This window comes from Gossypium hirsutum, chromosome D08 (genome assembly GCF_007990345.1).
Source record: "Gossypium hirsutum isolate 1008001.06 chromosome D08, Gossypium_hirsutum_v2.1, whole genome shotgun sequence".
Classification (NCBI taxonomy): Eukaryota; Viridiplantae; Streptophyta; class Magnoliopsida; order Malvales; family Malvaceae; genus Gossypium; species Gossypium hirsutum.
Window position 1 is genome coordinate 45,495,169 of NC_053444.1, and position 19,140 is coordinate 45,514,308.

The 19,140-nt window shown below is 32.7% G+C and overlaps 1 protein-coding gene across 1 annotated transcript; it reads right to left on the bottom strand.

Annotated features, from left to right (window-relative positions):
- Nucleotides 1-719: 719 nt before the first annotated feature.
- Nucleotides 720-3,724, bottom strand: LOC121220107 (NPL4-like protein 1). Its single transcript, XM_041099297.1, has 2 exons — nt 2,422-3,724; nt 720-1,105 (listed from the first exon to the last, which is right to left on the bottom strand). The coding sequence occupies exons 1-2, from the start codon at nt 3,403-3,405 to the stop codon at nt 851-853; spliced, it is 1,239 nt and encodes a 412-aa protein (XP_040955231.1). The 5' UTR covers nt 3,406-3,724; the 3' UTR covers nt 720-850.
- Nucleotides 3,725-19,140: the final 15,416 nt, after the last annotated feature.

Sequence of the window (19,140 nt, forward strand, 5' to 3'; positions counted from 1 at the left end):
AAGACTTATGACTACTCTTCTGGATTTTTCATTTTGAAAAAATATATATCTTCAACCAAAATTCTGTATGTGTCCAAAAATTAAATAAAATTATTTTGGGTTCATAAGTGAATAATAAAACATTTATTTCAATCTTTTAATATTTATTATATCAAATACTCGCCTTAATATTATTGTCTAAAATTCTTAAATATATTTCAGTTCCTTAATACTCTTTCAAATTTTAGTCTAATTTTAAGACAATAAGTGGCTATATTTTTTTTATGTCAATTTGATCCTTGACTCTTTAAAAGTATATAAATATTAAAAAATATTTTTTATTCTTTTTAGCAAATTTATAAAAAAAATTAAAATTCATTTTTAAAATATGAAACATACAAAAAGTTCAAAAAATGCAAAAAATGTGTTATTCGATAAAGTCTTTAAATTTTAAGCTATTCATTTCCATCTGTAATAAATCAAATTTGAAAAAATTTTATTATTTTAAATCAGATTAATTAATTATATATTCAAAATAGACTAATTTGAAAATTAAATTACTTTTTTCATAAAAATTAAAGAAACCAGTGGCATGTATTCTCTTCAAATATAAATAACTAGCAAAATCTGTATCGGTAAGCTTTTATATATAGTTGTCAATTAAAAATAATCACTTGAAAACGTTTTTTTTATCATAAATTTCGTATCAGAGACAGCTCACCAATTTTCAGCTTTGAATGTAAAGCATAATGTTAAGATTCTAGGAATAACTGAGATTGGTAATGATGCTAGTAAACAATGGCAAAGAGTAAGTTGTTATGATCATAAATATACAGTACTTTCCAATAAACAACCAAGCATAATAAGTGAATCAGGATGTGTTGGCCATGGACTCGATTAGGAGCTGGTAACCTTCTGGTACTGCTGTCTCTGTGCTAACACACTCTGCTAGTGCTGGAACATCAGAACCAAGGCCATGAGACATGGCCAGAAACAGCAGCAAATGGAAATCCGCGATACGCTTCACGAATGGAAGACTCTTTGTCCTATCTAGATGATTCTTCAGTGTCCTCATCGTCGCGAGGTTGTTCCGGTTCTCAATAGGAAAGGTTGATGAAAGAGGTCCCTGCATCGAAAGCAACCATTCATTTGTGTTTCAGAGTAAGTTCTTAAGTAAAACACAGGTCCAACTCCAACCTGAGAAATAAAAGCATAATAACAACCACTCTTGTATTTATTGTAAGACTAGTTGCGAACATAGGTGGACTTCGTTAAGCCACATACAAGTCTGCTAGCAGAAAATTACAGTCGATGATGTTTTTGAGGAGCCTTATACTCTAATATTAGCGCTGCACATAGTTACACGCCTAACAAGGGTGATTTTACTTGTTTCAAAAGTGATTGTCCGGTATGGTGCAAGGCATCAATCTCAGAGTGACAACAATCAAGACCAGACAATCATGTCTACTTCCAAACTTAAATACTATTGTAGAGCAGCAATACACGATATTTAATGGCTGTAGGACAAAAAGAGCTGAGCATTATTTTCATGGTTATCAGATAATCAAGTATCCAATAGGGTCTCAGACCATGTTAAGGTTTCTTCCAACAAATGCAATGCAGGTGGGAGGTCAATTCATTGGATATCATCGACATTATAACTAGAGGCTAACTACAACATACATTATAAAAGAAACTAGACATATTGAACCTATTGGTTCTACGTTGCAAAAAATACTACCCCATTACCAAAGCCAAAAACAACTTCCAACTTTCCACTAACCTTAGATCTAACCTGAGTTTCTAACCTCAACCAGACTTGAATAGTCGAATACTAAATAGAATAACTGATTAATCATATAATCCAACCTAAATGTGAAGGCAAACCGGCAGCAGGAGCTGAAACAATCTATAATTTTAAGGGAAGACCCCTACCACCATCACATGCAAAAATCAATCTATCTTATGTATATGGTAAGAACTAAAATAAAAGAAAGATGTAATAAAAAACTACATTGAAACTTCTCCCTCATGCCCCTTCAATTCCGAGAGACCATTTAAAAATAACACCAGTGTGGCTTTACATTAACTATATATGGTACTTCCTTCTTCACATACACAAACCATGTGCAGAAAAGCTAGTTTTGATAATTTTATGTATGGCTCCTCTCTCCCTACTCACATTCGTTTATGCCACATTTTTAAACTACTTACATCCAGCATTATTTGCCTTAGCTGAATCATTAACAACCCTTAGCACCCATGATAAATTGAGCAAGAAATTCAACAGCTAAATTTATAGTGAAAATGCAAACTTCACATGCAACACTCACACCTTGGAGATCAATAGGTTAATCATAAACACAAGTATTAACCATAAAAAGCAACTGATTCAACAACATGAATTGGTGAATATCAGATAATGAATAAAGAATTATGCACCTGATGGTCGATAATCTTAACCACCACCAAGAAGAAATCATTATCAACCTCCTTAACATCCTTCCCACCTACGACGACTTCTTTCTTCATCTTGGAAAGCTTTGGATCATCGTCTTCCCCGAACTCGGTCACGAACCATCCTTCCTTAAATAACTTAACACACATATCACTCATTTGGAAAGCTTCAAAATGTACATCGGCATCCCCATCTTCATTGGCTTCCAGCTTCACCACAACAGTCACCCACTCCTTCAGCCCACTCTCAGCGTGAAGCTCAGCCGCCTGTAGAACCTCCTTGTTGGAAAAATTATAGTCCTTTTTGTCCTGCATTATCGTCTGGGTAAAAATAAACCCTACCCTCTTCCTACCTAACCCAGCAGCAATGGCATCAACCAATTTCTCTTCTTCGGGATCCCTCAAGAGAATCAAATCATCTTCCATCCCTTGCTGAGGCGGCTCGTAAATGAAATCGACTTCCACCCTACCTTCTTCGGAGACGGTGCCGTACATAAAGCCGCCGCGTTTCACAGCGAACGCCAGCGTTTCGTTGACGTACCGCTGGAAAGCATTGGCGGAATCGCGGTCGAAGGAAACCGAATCGCAGTGAGGCGATTCCTGGCGGGTGATCCTTGTCTGCTTAGCGATGAGGTCGTCCATCGTCATCTTACGCCCGAAGGATCCGGCGGGACAGACGGGGGCTCCGCCGCGGACGGTGCGTTCGCTCTGGTAGTAGAGAAAAACGACGGAGCCGTGGGAGAGGTTCAAGGAGGAGAGGGGACGGGAGGGGTCGGACATGTCGGTGAAACGGAGGAGGTCGGCGGGGGTTTTAGCCAAGAGAAGATTGCGATCGGTGGAAAGGGTTTGGTTGTGAATGGGGATTTGGAGTTGGGATTCGATTAAGGCTTTCAATTGGGAGATTGAAACGTGAGGACCGCCGACCTGGACACGTTCCAGGCCGTCTCGGCTGCGGATTCTGAGCAACATCTTGGGGTGGATACGGCGGCGTTTATGAATGCTGGAAATCTTGATTAGAATTGAAAATTTTAGGAAGATTTAGTTACTTTTTATAATGGAGAAGAAAAGAGTCAGTGTTGGAGAGAACAAGTTCTTGGAGTGGCAGAGTTGAGTTGGGACTTGGAGGAAAAGCTAACAAGTTCTTGGATCGCTTGCCGCGGGAGACCTCGACTAGGATACGAAAGAGATATATTTACTCCACGATTAACTTTCTTTTTAATCCTCCTTTCAACCTCTACCAATTATTTACTGTTGCAGCACTAAAACGTCAACGTTCTCAACTCAACAATGAGCTCCTAATAATTTAGGTTTGTTATAGATTTAAACTGAAAGAAATCTGAACCTGAAATCGACCGACCGTAGAACCATAATAAACATTAATAATTAATATAATTATATAAAATTTATTTATTTTATAAAAATATATTCCTAAGCATTACATATTTATATTAAAATTTTATTAATAGAAAAAATAATTAATAATATATAACATATAATAATTAAAAGATTTTGTATTACTATTATACTATGTGATACAGTATTACTTAATGTAATAATATATATTAAAAATATATTTAACTATTAATTGGTCATTATATCAAGGTCCAAAAACAAAACCAAAGTTATTAATTGATTTGCTTGAATTGATTCAATCTGATCGGTTAAATCGATTTTAAACACTAACTATAATAGATGATATACTATTTACATAATATATATATATATGACTATTACTAAAACTATTATGTTACGTTCGGTTGAAGCATCATTGTATCCACATATTTTAGTTATTAGTTAGCTAAAAATTAATCACAATTGATAATTTTTAGCCACTCATATGACTTGTTTGTGGCAAACAAAAAAGAAAACTTTTCACTTATTTTAAAGAGATCTTATTTTCGACAATAAATTTTTACTCATCTTTCTAATTGCATGTTTAAATTCGTAATAATTATTCTTTCTTTTATGTCTAACTACTTTAGAACATATGTGTTAAATAAGCTTTTTTTTCGTGTTATTACACTAACAACCAAACGTAGCATTAATATATATAACTCTCCGAACAATTAATATTTTAAAATTTTGGCCATTAAATTTATCAATGAAGTTGTACTTATCATGAATATAAAATTTTAAATAAATTCTAAATATTTATAATATAGATAGAAAAATACTATCTTTATTAATACATATATTCAACAATTGGTATAATGATTCTATTTTATTAATTATCGATAATACATCTATAATAGATTATAGTATGACAATATAACGTAAGTATCAACAATTATGCATAATTTAGTAGATTAAAACACATCTCTAAAAGTAATAATACACAAAATATTATTAAAATTTTAATATCTTAAAAAAATTACTTTTATTAAATTAAATTTTGAATTGGAAGAATAGGTCAAGCCCTAACCAAACATGCATATGTGTTTGAAAATTTCACAAAAAAAAGGGAAATTTCTTGAACCCCAGCACAAAGTTTTTAAGTGGAAGACAAAGGAGAGTGTATGGGTTCTTTTAGAACATTGCCCTAATGCCTCCTCCATCGAACATTTTGGGCTTGCACCTCTTTAAATCTAAAGAAATGTCAAAGTCGACAAAACAGTCATAGCTAAGGAGAAGGATCAACTCAACGACCATGAAATGGAAGATCTGAGGCTTGACAAACTCAATGAGACAACAATTAATATTGACCAAACCAAGCAAATAGGACTGATCGGAAGCTATACATCGATTGAATGGCAGTGACGACTGAGGTTCTTCATGAAAGAAATAAGAGAAGACAAAGAAAGATAAAGAGAGAAAAAAATGTAAAAACTTTTAATTTAATTACTTTAATAAAAAAAGATTTCACGATTTTTTATAAACCCATTCACTAGATTGTCATAAGTTATTTTTAATGTTTATTATTGTTTTTTTTCTTAATTTTTATTTTTGGGTGTAACTCATTTTAAGGCCTTTTGATTTATTTTAAATAAAAAAATTTAACAAAAAAGTGACATGTATCATAATTTTAGTGGTCCACGTGTTTTGACAAGTAAAAGATTAACATCATTAGTTAAAGGTATCACAACAAAAAAAATATAAATACCAAAATAGACATTTTGAAAGTAGAGATACCATATTAGAAGATTTGATAAAGTTCAGGTACCAAATACTACATTAAGCCATTAGTTTATTTTGAGTTTAGATAATAATGAATATATTATTTGGATTTTGGCCTAATATAATATATTTGAGTTTTGAAATAAATATATTAGAATATGAGTATTAGGTTTATAAATTTAATAAGAAAGATAAAAGTTATTCAATTGTCGATATAATATAAAAATAAACAATAAAAAATATTTTTGTCAATTCATATACATATCATATAATAATAAATTTTACATACAATAAGTACTTTAATTATTTTATATAAAATAAATCTATTAAATATATAATAATTAATATATTATGTATCTGTAACACCCCTACCTGACCTAGAAGTTTAGACCAAGTCTGGAAGGTTACATCAATTCATATCAGAATAAACCAACATTTTACTACTAGAAATCAACAGTCGAAAATAATGTAATTAGTTAAATCAACATAGAAATTCAAACCTTCAAGGCGTAATCTAAAATAACACACAATAGCATAAGTTTATAAAAGAAATGGTAAAATAACTATGGGAAATTGACCGAGCTCCTGCCACACCAAGCCGCCTAAGTCTGTGGGTTACCTGTAATCCAAACAAACAGACTAAATGAGTTTTCACTTAGTGTGTAACTTATATTCTTAATTAAAAAGTAATATAACAGATGTGATTTCAATTCGTCTTTAGTCAGTCAATTCTCAGAATCAGATACAGAAACAGAAACATATCAAATACAATTGTAGAACAGTTTAGATAGAGATGCAGATTCCTATCCCCAACTGCTACACACCATCTCCATCCATCCTTACACACCATATAGGGTATCAAGTACTCATTCATCCCTACACACCGCATAGTGACTGCATGTCACGTTTCAGAATAATTGCAGCCTAGCTACCAAATCAGAATGCGATAATTCGCTAGAATTAGAAATGTACGTGGCTTAGCCACCGGATTTGGCAGATTATTAAACGGCCCAACTTCTTTCTTTATACAGTCCCAATATCGTTGAATATGTAACATTAACAGATGTCAGATACAAGTATACAATAATACTATTTCAGATCATGATCATGTAATACAATCACGTTGATTTACCAAATCTCATAAACAATGTATATATCAGAATAACAGATTACTCAGTAACAGATTGTCAGACAACAATTTCAATGTCTAATTTAGATCGTACGGACCCTACGATAGGCCTACGTTTGATCCTAACGACGATTATGGCCCTAGTAGAAATTTTTTAAATTTGGCCCACACAGTCGTGTCTCTCAAAATAGTGAGTTACACGGTCTGGCACACGGCCAAGCACATGTCCGTATGACTCATAAGTCCTCACACGGCCTGAACACACACCCACGTCCTTGGCCCATGTGACCTTAAATCCAAAACAGTGAGTTACACGACCTAGACACACGCCCATGTCCTTAGCCTGTGTGATCTTAAATCCAAAACAATGAGTTATATGGCTTGGACACATGCTCGTGTACCTTCAATTTGAAAATAGCGAGTTACACGGCCTACCACACGACTTGACACACGGCCGTGTGGCATCGAGAGCCATGTTTTCTAGTGTTTGTAATTCGTAGAAAATTGGGTTTTCGTTACACACCTGATACGGATTCAACGTAGAAGCAACAATAGTGATTCCAAAGCCTAAAAACGAAAACTAAAGGTTCAATCAACGACTTAAACAAAACAATTCACATAAGAACAATAATCAACCCAACATGTCAAAAGCTTCAATGCAAACCCCCATAAAAAACTAACACTTACCGATGAATCAACAACAATTACTTGAACTTAGATTGCTAGAGGAACGTTTCCCCCAAGACCTTTGCCTAACAAAACCCCCCAATCGCACAATTAACTGAAGTTCAGACAAACAACAGTAATTTCTAACTTTGAAGAACAACAACGAAATTTCACGAAAATAAAACAGAATAATGACAGAACTTACGCAACAACCTTTCAAACGATGCAATGAACAACGCAGAATTCCTAATTAAACTTAGTAACAATTTAAGGAAGCAAGCAAAAAGAAAATAAAATAAAGGTGAAAGAAGAAAAGAAAAGAACAAAATAAGAAAAAGGAAAAAAACATTAAAGAACATGGTTTTTAAAACAACAAAAACTAATAGGCTTTCACCAAGTAGCATAAAATATCTCATTACCGCATGCGCAGATATTCGAACACAGAACCAAAAAGTATACAAAAGTTTAACCATTAAACCAACAGGCTCATTCTTGACACAAATTTCTAACAGTGAGGTTTGAACCCCTAACCTCTAACATACAAACAGAGCACTTAGCCACAGATACTAATACTTAATTATGTCAGAATTTAACAAACATCACTCAAATTTTTTGGGCGTTACAACCCTCTCCTCCTAAAAGAAATTTCGGCCTCAAAATTTACTGATTCAAACAGATACGGGTATTGCTAATGAATCGAATCCTCAGATTCCCAAATAGCTTCCTCAGTGCCATGATTCCGCGGCAGAACCTTAACCAAAGGAATAATTTTCCTCCTCAGAACCTTGATGTCTCGATCCAGAATCTGAACAGACTCTTCTTCAAAAGTCAGATCTGGTCGTACCTTAATCTCTTCAATCAAAACAATGTGAGACGGATCAGACCGATACCGTCTCAACATAGAGATGTGGAACACATCATGAATTTGATCCAACTCAGGAGGTAGCTCTAGCTGATAGGCAATAGGTCCGATAAATTTTAGAATACAGTAAGATCCAATGAACCTCAAGCTCAACTTGCCCTTACATCCGAAACGAAGAACTTTTTTTTCCACAGAGAAACCTTCAAAAATACCTGATCACCCACAGAATACTCAATATCTCACCTTTTTACATCTGCATACGATTTTTGTCGATCGAAAGTTGTCTTAAGACGGTCATGAATCAATCTAATCATATTCTTATTCTTAGATACTAGATTAGGACCTAGAACCCAACGCTCACCTAAATTATTCCAACACAAAGGGATACGAAACTTATAACCATACAGAGCCTCGTAAGGTGTCATCTGAATGCTTGACTAGAAGCTATTATTATACGCGAACTCAGCCAGTGACAGATACTCCTCTCAACTACCCCAGAAGTCGATTATATAATTTCACAGCATATTCTCTAGAATATGAATGACTCACTCAAACTGTCCATCAGTTTGAGGATGATATGCTATACTGAAATCCAATCGAGTTCATAGGGCTTCGTAAAACTTCTTTCAGAATCAAGAAGTAAAACGTGGGTTTTTGTCAAAGATGGTCAAAACTCGCACTCCATGCAATCTTACGATCTCAGAGACATACAACATAGTTAATCTCTGAAGCGAATAATAAGTCCTGATTGGAAGGAAGTGAGCAAACTTAGTCAATCGATCAATGATGACCCAAACTGAATCTTTCTTAGTAGGTATCAAGAGCAACCCACTAACAAAATCCATAGTCACACGCTTTTACTTCCAAAAAGGAATCTTAACTAGTTATAGCAGACTTGAAGGTAGCTGATGCTCAGCCTTAACCTTTTGATACATCAAATAATGAGAGATAAAGGCAGTTACCTCCCGTTTTAAACTAGGCCACTAGTATAATTCTCGGTTATCTCTATGCATCTTATTCCCATCGGGATGCATAACATAAAGGCTACTATGCGCTTCCCGCATAATCAATTGCCTAAAATCAACATCATTAGGCACACATATCTGACCCCTAAAACACAGAACCCCATCATTTTTTAATCCGAAACCAAAAGTCCCGCCATCCTCAATCTGACGAAAACGAGAAACCTGAGACTCATCACTCAATTATTTAGCTCGAATCTGATCAACCCAAGTTGGTTTAACCTGCAACTCAGCCAGCAGACTATCGTCAGCAAACAAACTCAAACAAGCAAACATCATTCTCAAATCAGTCATCGCTCTACGACTAAGAGTATCGGCTACAAGTTGGCCTTACCGGGATGGTACTCTATTGTGCAGTCGTAGTTTTTAAGCAACTCAATCTATCTACGTTGTCTAAAGTTTGACTCCTTCAGAGTCAAATGATACACCTCTCACCATACAGATAGTGCCCCTAGATTTTTAGAGCAAAGACAACCGCAACCAACTTAAGGTCGTGCATGGGATAATTGTCTTCATGTGACTTAAATTTTTGAGATGCGTAAGCCGCCACTAAATCAACATGTGAAGCATCATTGTAAACAACAAATACTCTACCAGATTCATGCTGTATCAGAACAAATGCTTGAGTTAGAGGAGCTGCAATAAACGAAAACCCCTCAACGAATCTTCGATAGTAACCTGCTAGGCTAAGGAAACTTCAAATCTCAGACACATTCCTCTGCTACTTCCACTCAACCACAACCTTGACTTTTTTAGGATATACTCGGACCTCCTCAACTGAAACAACATAACTTAGAAAGGTAACCTCTTGCAACCAAAATTCACACTTATTAAACTTAGATTAAAGTTTCTCATGGAGTATCTGTAGAACTTTCCGAAGGTGCTTATTGTGCTCATTCTCAATATTAGAATAAATAAAAATGTCGTCGATGAAGACAACAAAAAACTAATCCAAATATAGCTGAAATACTCGATTCATCATATTTATAAATGTAGTCAAAGCATTCGTCAAACCAAATGGCATAACCAGGAACTCGTAATGCCCATAACAAGTTCTAAAAAAATCTTATACACATCAGTCTCTTTAACCTTGAGCTGATGGTACCCGAAACGAAGATCAATTTTGAAGAACACGAATACTCCCCGAAATTGATCAAACAGGTCATTGATCCTCGTGAGTGGATATCTGTTCTTTTCCATCAACTTATTTAGCTGAAAATAATCCACACATATTCTCATCATGCCATCCTTTTTCTTGACAAACAGAACCGGTGTTCCCCACAAGGACACACTCGATCGAATGAACCCTTAATCGAGAAGTTCCTAAAGTTGGGCTTTTAGTTCCATAAGCTCCTTTGGTGCCATGTAATAAAGGGAAATCGACACAAGAGCTGTACCAGACAAAAGTTCAATGCCAAACTCAACCTCCCTGTCCGGAGGTATCCCCGGCAGTTCCTCAGGGAAAACATCAAGGAAGTCTTTTACAGTTTGAATATCCTTAATAGAAAGCTTTACAAGACCAGAATCAGACACAAAGGCTATGCTTCACAACCTGTCCAAAATCAAAATTGAATTTACCAATTAATTTGCTTGAATTAACTCAATTTGGTTGGTTAAGTCGATTTTAATTGTTAACTATAGTAAATGATATAGTATTACATAATATAATAATATAGTATATATCTATGACTAAAACTATTTATATATATATTTATATATATTATAAATTATAATAAAATATATAATATCCATTGTTATGTGTAATTTAGTATATTAGAATACATGTCTATAACTAGCAATACATAGAATAGTAGTCAAATTTTAATATATTAATAAAATATAATTTTTATTGAATTAGATTTTCAATTGGGCTTAACTTTTACAAATTGTATTTGAGTATTGAGATTAATTTCTTTTTTATTTTGGACCTAAGATTTAAGGGGTTTATCAATTACGAAAAAATAATTACAAAAATGTGGTGCAAAGCAAATTATTTACGAGAATGAGTTATTTTGAACAATAGAGCACAGTGTCGTCATGTTGTCAAACGACACCAACCCAAAAAGTACACCTATAATGAGTAAATGATTTTAATAGAAAAAAAAATTAACTGGTGGCGACACCCAAAATTTTAATTTCCCAATATATTTTCCAACTTCCCTGATAGTATATTATGGTGGAAAATACTAGTGTCCCCATATAAGGTGACACCACTTTTTTACGCTGACCCTTCTCCACGCGTGCTTGGGTAATGAGCAAATAAAAATTGAATGGTGTTGTCAACAAGGAAAGCGACACAAAATTAGTATTACCTTCCTTCCTAATGAAAAAAAAAACAAAAGCTCTGGTTGTTTTGGATCTTTGAAACAAACTAAGAGAAAAAAAGTTTGAGTTCTTAAGAAATATTAGGTTCTAAATATAGGGATGAAGCCAAAAAAATTTTTTAGGTGAGGCCAAAATTAAATTTTAATTTTTAATAGTCTATATATTTATAATTTTCAAATGATTAAATCAAATTTTTATCATTTTTAGGGGGCAAAATGTAATTTTACATTTACTAATTTAAAATTTTAAAACTTTTAAATGACATAATGGGTAATTTTCCATTTTGGGGGGGTCGGGGCACCCTACATATGCCACTGTCTAAACAGTTGCAAATGTTGAGTTGATAAGGTTAGATTCTAATTGATTTTTATGTTATTTCATTTTTTTACTATTAGGTATAATTGTGTTATTATATGGTGATAATAATTTATAGTATGACATGCAAATTATTTTCTTTGATATACAATTTTTTATTGATTTAATAAGGTATAAATTATTTTAATAGCAACTAATGTATATTTTTATTTTTATTTTATTTTTATTTTATTTTACAGGTTTAGTATAGAAGATGAACAACCAATTCTTCGTATACATCCATTCCAACGAGGTAATTTTTCATATAGAAGTTGGTTGTATATTTGAATTGTGTCATCAAATAGAAATGAAGTTTAACAATGGAGTAAAACTTGATGAAATTAAAGAAAATATTGGTGCAAAAATTGCTCGACATTGTGGGAGGAGGATGTCTAGACTATACTACAAATTTTCAGTTTCATCAAATTCGTCCAAATATAGAGAGATGCAACTTGTAAAGGATGATGACATAGAGAGTTCTGAGAGCTCTATGGATAGGCAATCTTATGTACATAGGTTTGACTTTGATTTGAATGTTAAATGGGTAAAACCGTGTGATTATGGAGCAACATTGACATTGAATAACAATTCACACAATGCTTATGTTCTATATAATAACCCTAATTTGTGTCCTTATTTACAAATACATACAATGGTGATTGGTACCCATGCAAATAGCGAAGAAACACTCAATAATGATTATGGTCTCGATCACCAGGGGAAGGAATTTAGTGACCATGATCTTGATGAGATCCCAGATGATATCGATGACAAAGGTGAAGGCGATGATGATAATGTAGACACCCCTCTTCTTGGGAATCTGACTCGTAGCACTATTATACGAAACGAACCTTTAGCCCATATGCTGAGCATAGATCCTAATGTTGCGCATGCATTTGAGTTCCCAAAATAACCAAATATAATGCCTTTCCTCAAGTTGGTGCCAGATTTTGAATAAAAAAAGTTGGTTGTAGGTCAACAATTCCAAAATAAGGAGTCATGTATAACTGCTATCAAGAAGTATAATACGAAAGTGTCGATGGACTACAAAGTCGTTGCATCTAAACTGATATTGTATAATGAGGAGTGTTGAAGGTCTACAAAAGGGTGAAACTGACGTGTACGAGTTGCACTGATATAGATGTCATGGCTTTGAAAGATTTAGAAATATGTAGGGGCTCATACATGCACTGTTGTAAGGATGTCACAAGATAATGGGAAACTTGATGCGAATTTAATTTGTAGTTACATCATGCCAATGGTGAAAAACATGTCCACAATTTCTGTATCAGTCCTGATTATAGGCATGCAATCCCGGTTTTAGTACAAAGTGTCACACAGAAAAGCATGGTAGGCTAAACAAATGGTGATGGAACAGTTGTATGGTGATTGGAATGCATCGTACAATGAACTTCAGAGATGGTTGGCCGCAATACAAGAGTATGTGCTTGGAACTGTGGTTGATTTACAAACATTGCCATCTTATGACCTCAATGACCAACTAAAGCCAGGGAAAAAAATCTTCCACAACTTGTTCTAGACATTCGATATATGCGTTAGAGTAACACCTCATTACCTGACTCGATCATCGGGTCTGAGTTACAAGGTATCACATTTGTTGTCGGAGCAACTACGATCAATATACTCAATTACCCATATTTTCTAATCAATTACATTAAAACATGCTTTATAGGTAATAAATAATCACTTTTAGGTCACATATGAGCTTAAGAAAGCTTAACATTATCCCGAGATTGAAAAAGGACCAAAATGTAAGGTTTTAAAGTATTTCAGGTGAATGTTGTGACTTCAAGGGTTTGGTGTCAAGAATTTGAAGTCAGTAACCAAACTTCTCAACCTGAGGACTATTTTGTAAAGTTTTCAAAACTAAATAGGGCCGACATCGCGACCTTAAGCATGTGACGTCTCGACGAGCAATGCAATATCACAACATTCAGGTTTTAATGTCGTGACACTGAAGACAAACCCTAAATCCCCTATTTCCAATGATTTCCAACAAGTATAATAACCAAGGCCATATGCAAATCATTCCTAACACTTAAGTATGCACAAACATAGCTCTCAAACCAATAGTTTCACATACAAAACATATCATAACAAAACTCCTTAATTACACATATATATACAAGTTATTTTATACCATTTTCATCATTTGACCAATACTCTTAGGTACATGTCATTTTCAAAATAAAAAGGGTTATTTAAACTTTGATCGAGTCACTTGTCGTAGTCTGGATGCACACTTTACTTTCCCAGGTTTTTTAGAATACTTGTACCTGTGCACGGAATAAACAAACTGCGCACTAAGCAATAGGGCTTAATGGAACATTTATAATTCAGAGCATAATAACATAAGCATTAACAACACACTTCAAGCCAATACATGTATACAAATATGCACATAACATCTAGCCAACTTACATTTCAATGGTCAAACATTTCATCAGTAATACAAATACATAAGTATGCAAATAATACATACTAAATCATCCTACTCTAATTATAACATATATATGTTGGGAAATGTGTTCATATTGTAGTAAACATGTAACTATTTTCTATGTATTTGAACGATAAATAAATAGATAAAGTTAATTTCATATTTCTCTATTATATCTTTTATATTTCTTTCTTTCATGTTTTGTACACATAGCGAAATTGTGACAAGCAAATATTAGCTCATTGATTGTCTAAGTTCAAACTAATGATAAGTGGTATTGTAAGAATATTTACATTGCGAGAAAAACAACTTACTTCAGTAGATAATCTAAATGAGTCCATAATCTCGTACAAGAATCAAAGTGAGCATTTTATTCAAATATTTAGAAGGATTATTATGTCGTCTACAATTCTAGTTAGGGAGATAGCTAGTTGGTACGGATGATAGCAAAAATGGAATCGTAAGTTTGTCCAATTTACAAATTTAACTTAGGGCTCTAAATGTTCGGAAAGAAACTTGAATTTTGACAAAACCTGAAATGCAAACAAATCCAAGTCAGATAAAAAATAAAAGAAAGCAATTAAAATAAATGACTAAGATACATAAAATAGAACAATAAATCAAATATTAGAACAATAAAGAAGAAAATAAAGAAGATAGATGGAAAAGATGGAATGTGTGTGCAGAAGTCCTAAGGAGCTTTGGGAAAACAGAAGAATCTACAACCCTCTTCAAGCGACTTTAATTTCCTCTACAAGAAAGAAAATTGGCAAGAAAATGTTTGAAGATAATCCCTACAACCTGAAAAGATTGTTAAAACTCTTCTAAGAGAAAACCCAAGAAAAATTCTTGAAAAGAAAAACTTAAAGAGAATTTATTAACTCGAAAGAGAAGTTGTTGAATAATAATGAATTGATTGAACTGTGTAAGGCCTATAGGCTAGCTAAATAAATATAAATAAAACTCTCAAGTATACTATAACTCTAATTAACTTAAAAAAGAAGTAGTTTTAAACTAAACTTTCTTGTTGACATAAAACTCCTAAATAACTTAAAATACTTAATAATTATAAAAAATTTGAAATAATAAAATAATAAAATAATCAGAGCTGATAAATACAATATTGGGATCATATATAATAAAAAGTAAGCCTAAAACTTGAACTTAATATGATTTAAACTCAAATTAAAAGCACAGAACTCGTAATTTTCATAATAATCCCGTCTAGAAATTTTGCTCACACAGTCTTCACTAATACAGTCATAACTTGAGTTTCTGAACTCGAAATCAAGTGATTCAAAGTGAGTTTTGAAGCTAAGAGAAATATCTTTGGATGCTATAATACATCTTAATCCAAAAATGTCCGGATAGCATCCAAAATTTTTTCACAAGTTTACTAGTCTTTTCAGCTTGAAAATTGATAGCCTGGTTGAATTGACTTTAATACATTTCACCTATTCTGTGCATGTATCATTCTGGTTTCCTCAAAAAAATTTAGCCTCACATACTGACTTTGGTTTAATCTTGGTTTGATTTGCTTGACCTTTGACCTTGTTGTTGGGATTGAGGTAGTGTAAGCTCATCACATCCATGGGCTTGAAATTAAGCCTTGAGACTCGTATCATAATGCAGTATGACATGCTCAAAACGGATCAATATTGTAGCACTTAATTATGCTTTTAATAGAACAATACAATAACAATCAATATGCTTATATAATAGTTCAGTACAGATGCTTGTATCAGATCGATTCAATAACAAAACTCATGCTTATTAAGTATTTGGTTTAACGGTAACATAAAGCATGCTTATATCAGATTAAAACGGAAACGGATAACATGCTTATAATAGATCAAATATGGCAGCAATAATTATGCTCTCAACTAATCGATACAGTAACCCAAAACATGTGTTTTTCAAGGATCCAATTCAGTAGTATCATAAAGCTTGTTATACGAACAATCACAAATATAGATACATTAAACATATTTATTCACAATCCATTCAAATATATATAAATATCATATTATTGTAGTCATTTATATCATGGATTCTAGCATTATTCATATTATCAGGGGCTTAATTGAATAAATTAATCACTAAAGATAGTTCGGGAACCATTCAGGGAATAATATGAACAAATAATATAATTCTGGGTCAAAACTATAAAATTTATAAAATAGGGGCAAAAATATAAAATCTAAAAAAATATGGGTAAAACTTTAAAATCTAAAAAATAGGAGCAAAATTATAAAATCTTAAAAATAGGGGCAAAACTATAAAATCTAAAAAATAAGGGACAAACCTATAAAATCTAAAAAATAAGGGGAAAACTACAAAATCTAAAAAATAGGGGAAATTTTGTAAAATCTAGAAAATAGGGGTAACAAATTTTAAAAATCTAAAAAATAGGAGTAAAACTGTAAAATCTAAAAACAGGGATTCATGACCATGTGGCTATGCTGTGTGAAAGGGTTACACGACCATATGGCCAAGCCGTGTAAGAAACTGGGCCGTGTGGTTCATGAACTACACTAGGGTTTCTAGAGCACATGGTTGTGTGGTAGGCCGTGTGGTCTACACGCCTGTGTGAAAGGGTTATGCCCATGTGAGAAGCAAACTATCCTAAGGTTTGTAGGGAGACATGGCCGTGTGGCCCTATCCTAGGCACGATTTTACTTCGATTCTCTTTTAAAAGAACACACACCTTTCATCGAGAGACCGAGCAACGTCTCTCTCGTTCAAATTTGATCCGGGGTTACCTAAAATGGGTCCTTTAACCGACAACTACACAAGGATTAATGGTTGATTTCAAGATAAAACAAGATGATCGAAAGTTCCAAAGAGAAATCGAGAAAGATCGTTTAACTGATCGCAAGATTATTCTTAGATAAGAATTCTTTAAAGATTCGAGATCTAAACATCGGGATTGAGTCATATTACCGATTCTTGACTAGGATTTGGAATGTTTCTAATAACAATTTCGATCCTATTGGAAAAAATGAGTTAATGGAGATTGACTTTAATTCGGGAAAGGTAATAATAATGCAGCAATGGATTAAAAATATGATGAAAAGAAAAAGAGAGAAAAGAAAAGATGAAGATATAGAGGAAAAAGGGAGGAATTCAAATTTGGAATGGAAAATAAAATAAAATCTTGATGTTATTAGGAAAAAATGGATTAAATAGTTATGTTTTTAAACTTTTAAGGGGTTGCAGAGTAATTTACCCTTGCTATTGAAATTAAAAAGAAAAATAGGGTGTTTCAAAAAAAAATAGGGGAGTTTGACTTGGTTTGAACCTAAGATGTAAAAAAGAAGTAATTACTTAACCATTTGGACTACTACCCATTTTTATTATATTTTTACCTTATTGAAGATTTATTTTAGGAGTGTTTTACAACCTAGTTTGCTGAAATAAAAAAGAAAAGAAATAAGAGTGGAGTGGAAAGAACTTAGGATCTCTAGGAAGTGCACTAACTAATTATCCATCAAGACCAAATAATTTCTTGGATATTTATTTCATTTAACCCCCTATATTTTGAGGCGTTACAAGTTGGGTGTTGCGACATCAATGGCTAAATGCTCCCCTTTTAGGCTTAAAGTTAGGTGTCGTGGCATTCACTCTGAATGTTGTGACACCCGGGGCAATCTATTGACCTGTTCGCCTAAAATGTTGTCCTGCACACTTAATCAACATGTTAGTTTCCTCCTTAGGCCCAGGTTGGCTTAACAAGTTATAAAACACATTAAAAGCTCATTTTATTAAATTTAAATGCAAAACTAACTAAGTCTAAAAACTAAATAGAAAGATATATAATTACTTGAATACAAGCTCATTAAGTGCTAAAAAGAACTTAATTTGCTGCAACAAATTGTGGCAGGTCAGTTAATAATGAGAATATTATTTGGTTAGTATAATATATTTGGATTTTGGAATAACTATTTTAGAATATGAGTATTATGTTTATAAATTTAATAAGAAAGATAAAAAATATTCAATTATCAATATAACATAACAATAAACAATAAAAATATATTTTTGTCAATTTATGTACATATCATACAATAATAATTTTACATACAATAAGCACTTTAATTATTTTATATAAAAGAAATCTATTAAATATATATAATTTATGTTTTTTATAAGGGAAATTTGAATTACCTTGTCATTGTGTAGAAATAAAATGAATTATTAAATTCGAAATTAGAATGTTTATACCTTAGAAAATTCAAAATTATTTCAATTCGTAAAAACTCGCCCAGCTCGATTTGAGCTCGACAAATCTGAGTTGAAAAGGACCCAGGCTTGAGAAAATCTAAGTTCACGCTGATCCAAAATCGAAAAAATCTGAGCCTCAAAAAATTTAAATCTAAAGAAAGCTCAATCCAAGCCTAACCGAACTCGCCCATTTGCCACCTTTGATTTATAATATATATTCATTGGAGATAACTTAAAAAATAAGGATAAACCTTAATCTATCAAATGAATTAATGATCCAACGTACAATATAAGAATTAAATTTTTATTTGGTATAAATATATACATGAAAATTTGGTTTTTGTTTAATTATAACCATGAAATTTTAGTTTTGATTAAAATTCAATCCTACACAGCTTTTTTAAAAAATATATATAATTTCATTTATCTTCATGTTGGATTTTTTTTTTTACATATTTTTATTTTTACTTTTTAATTATATGTACTTTTTTAGAAATTAGTTCTCGATCTCATGTGAATATACGTGCTTATATTTTTATTATTTTAA

Bases quoted from the DNA above. Each gene is read 5' to 3' on its own strand.
- LOC121220107 (XM_041099297.1), bottom strand. From the start codon at position 3,405: ATGTTGCTCAGAATCCGCAGCCGAGACGGCCTGGAACGTGTCCAGGTC. The intron at 1,106-2,421 runs GTGCATAATTCT...CTTTCGATGCAG, and splicing joins TTAAGATTATCGACCATCAG to GGACCTCTTTCATCAACCTT.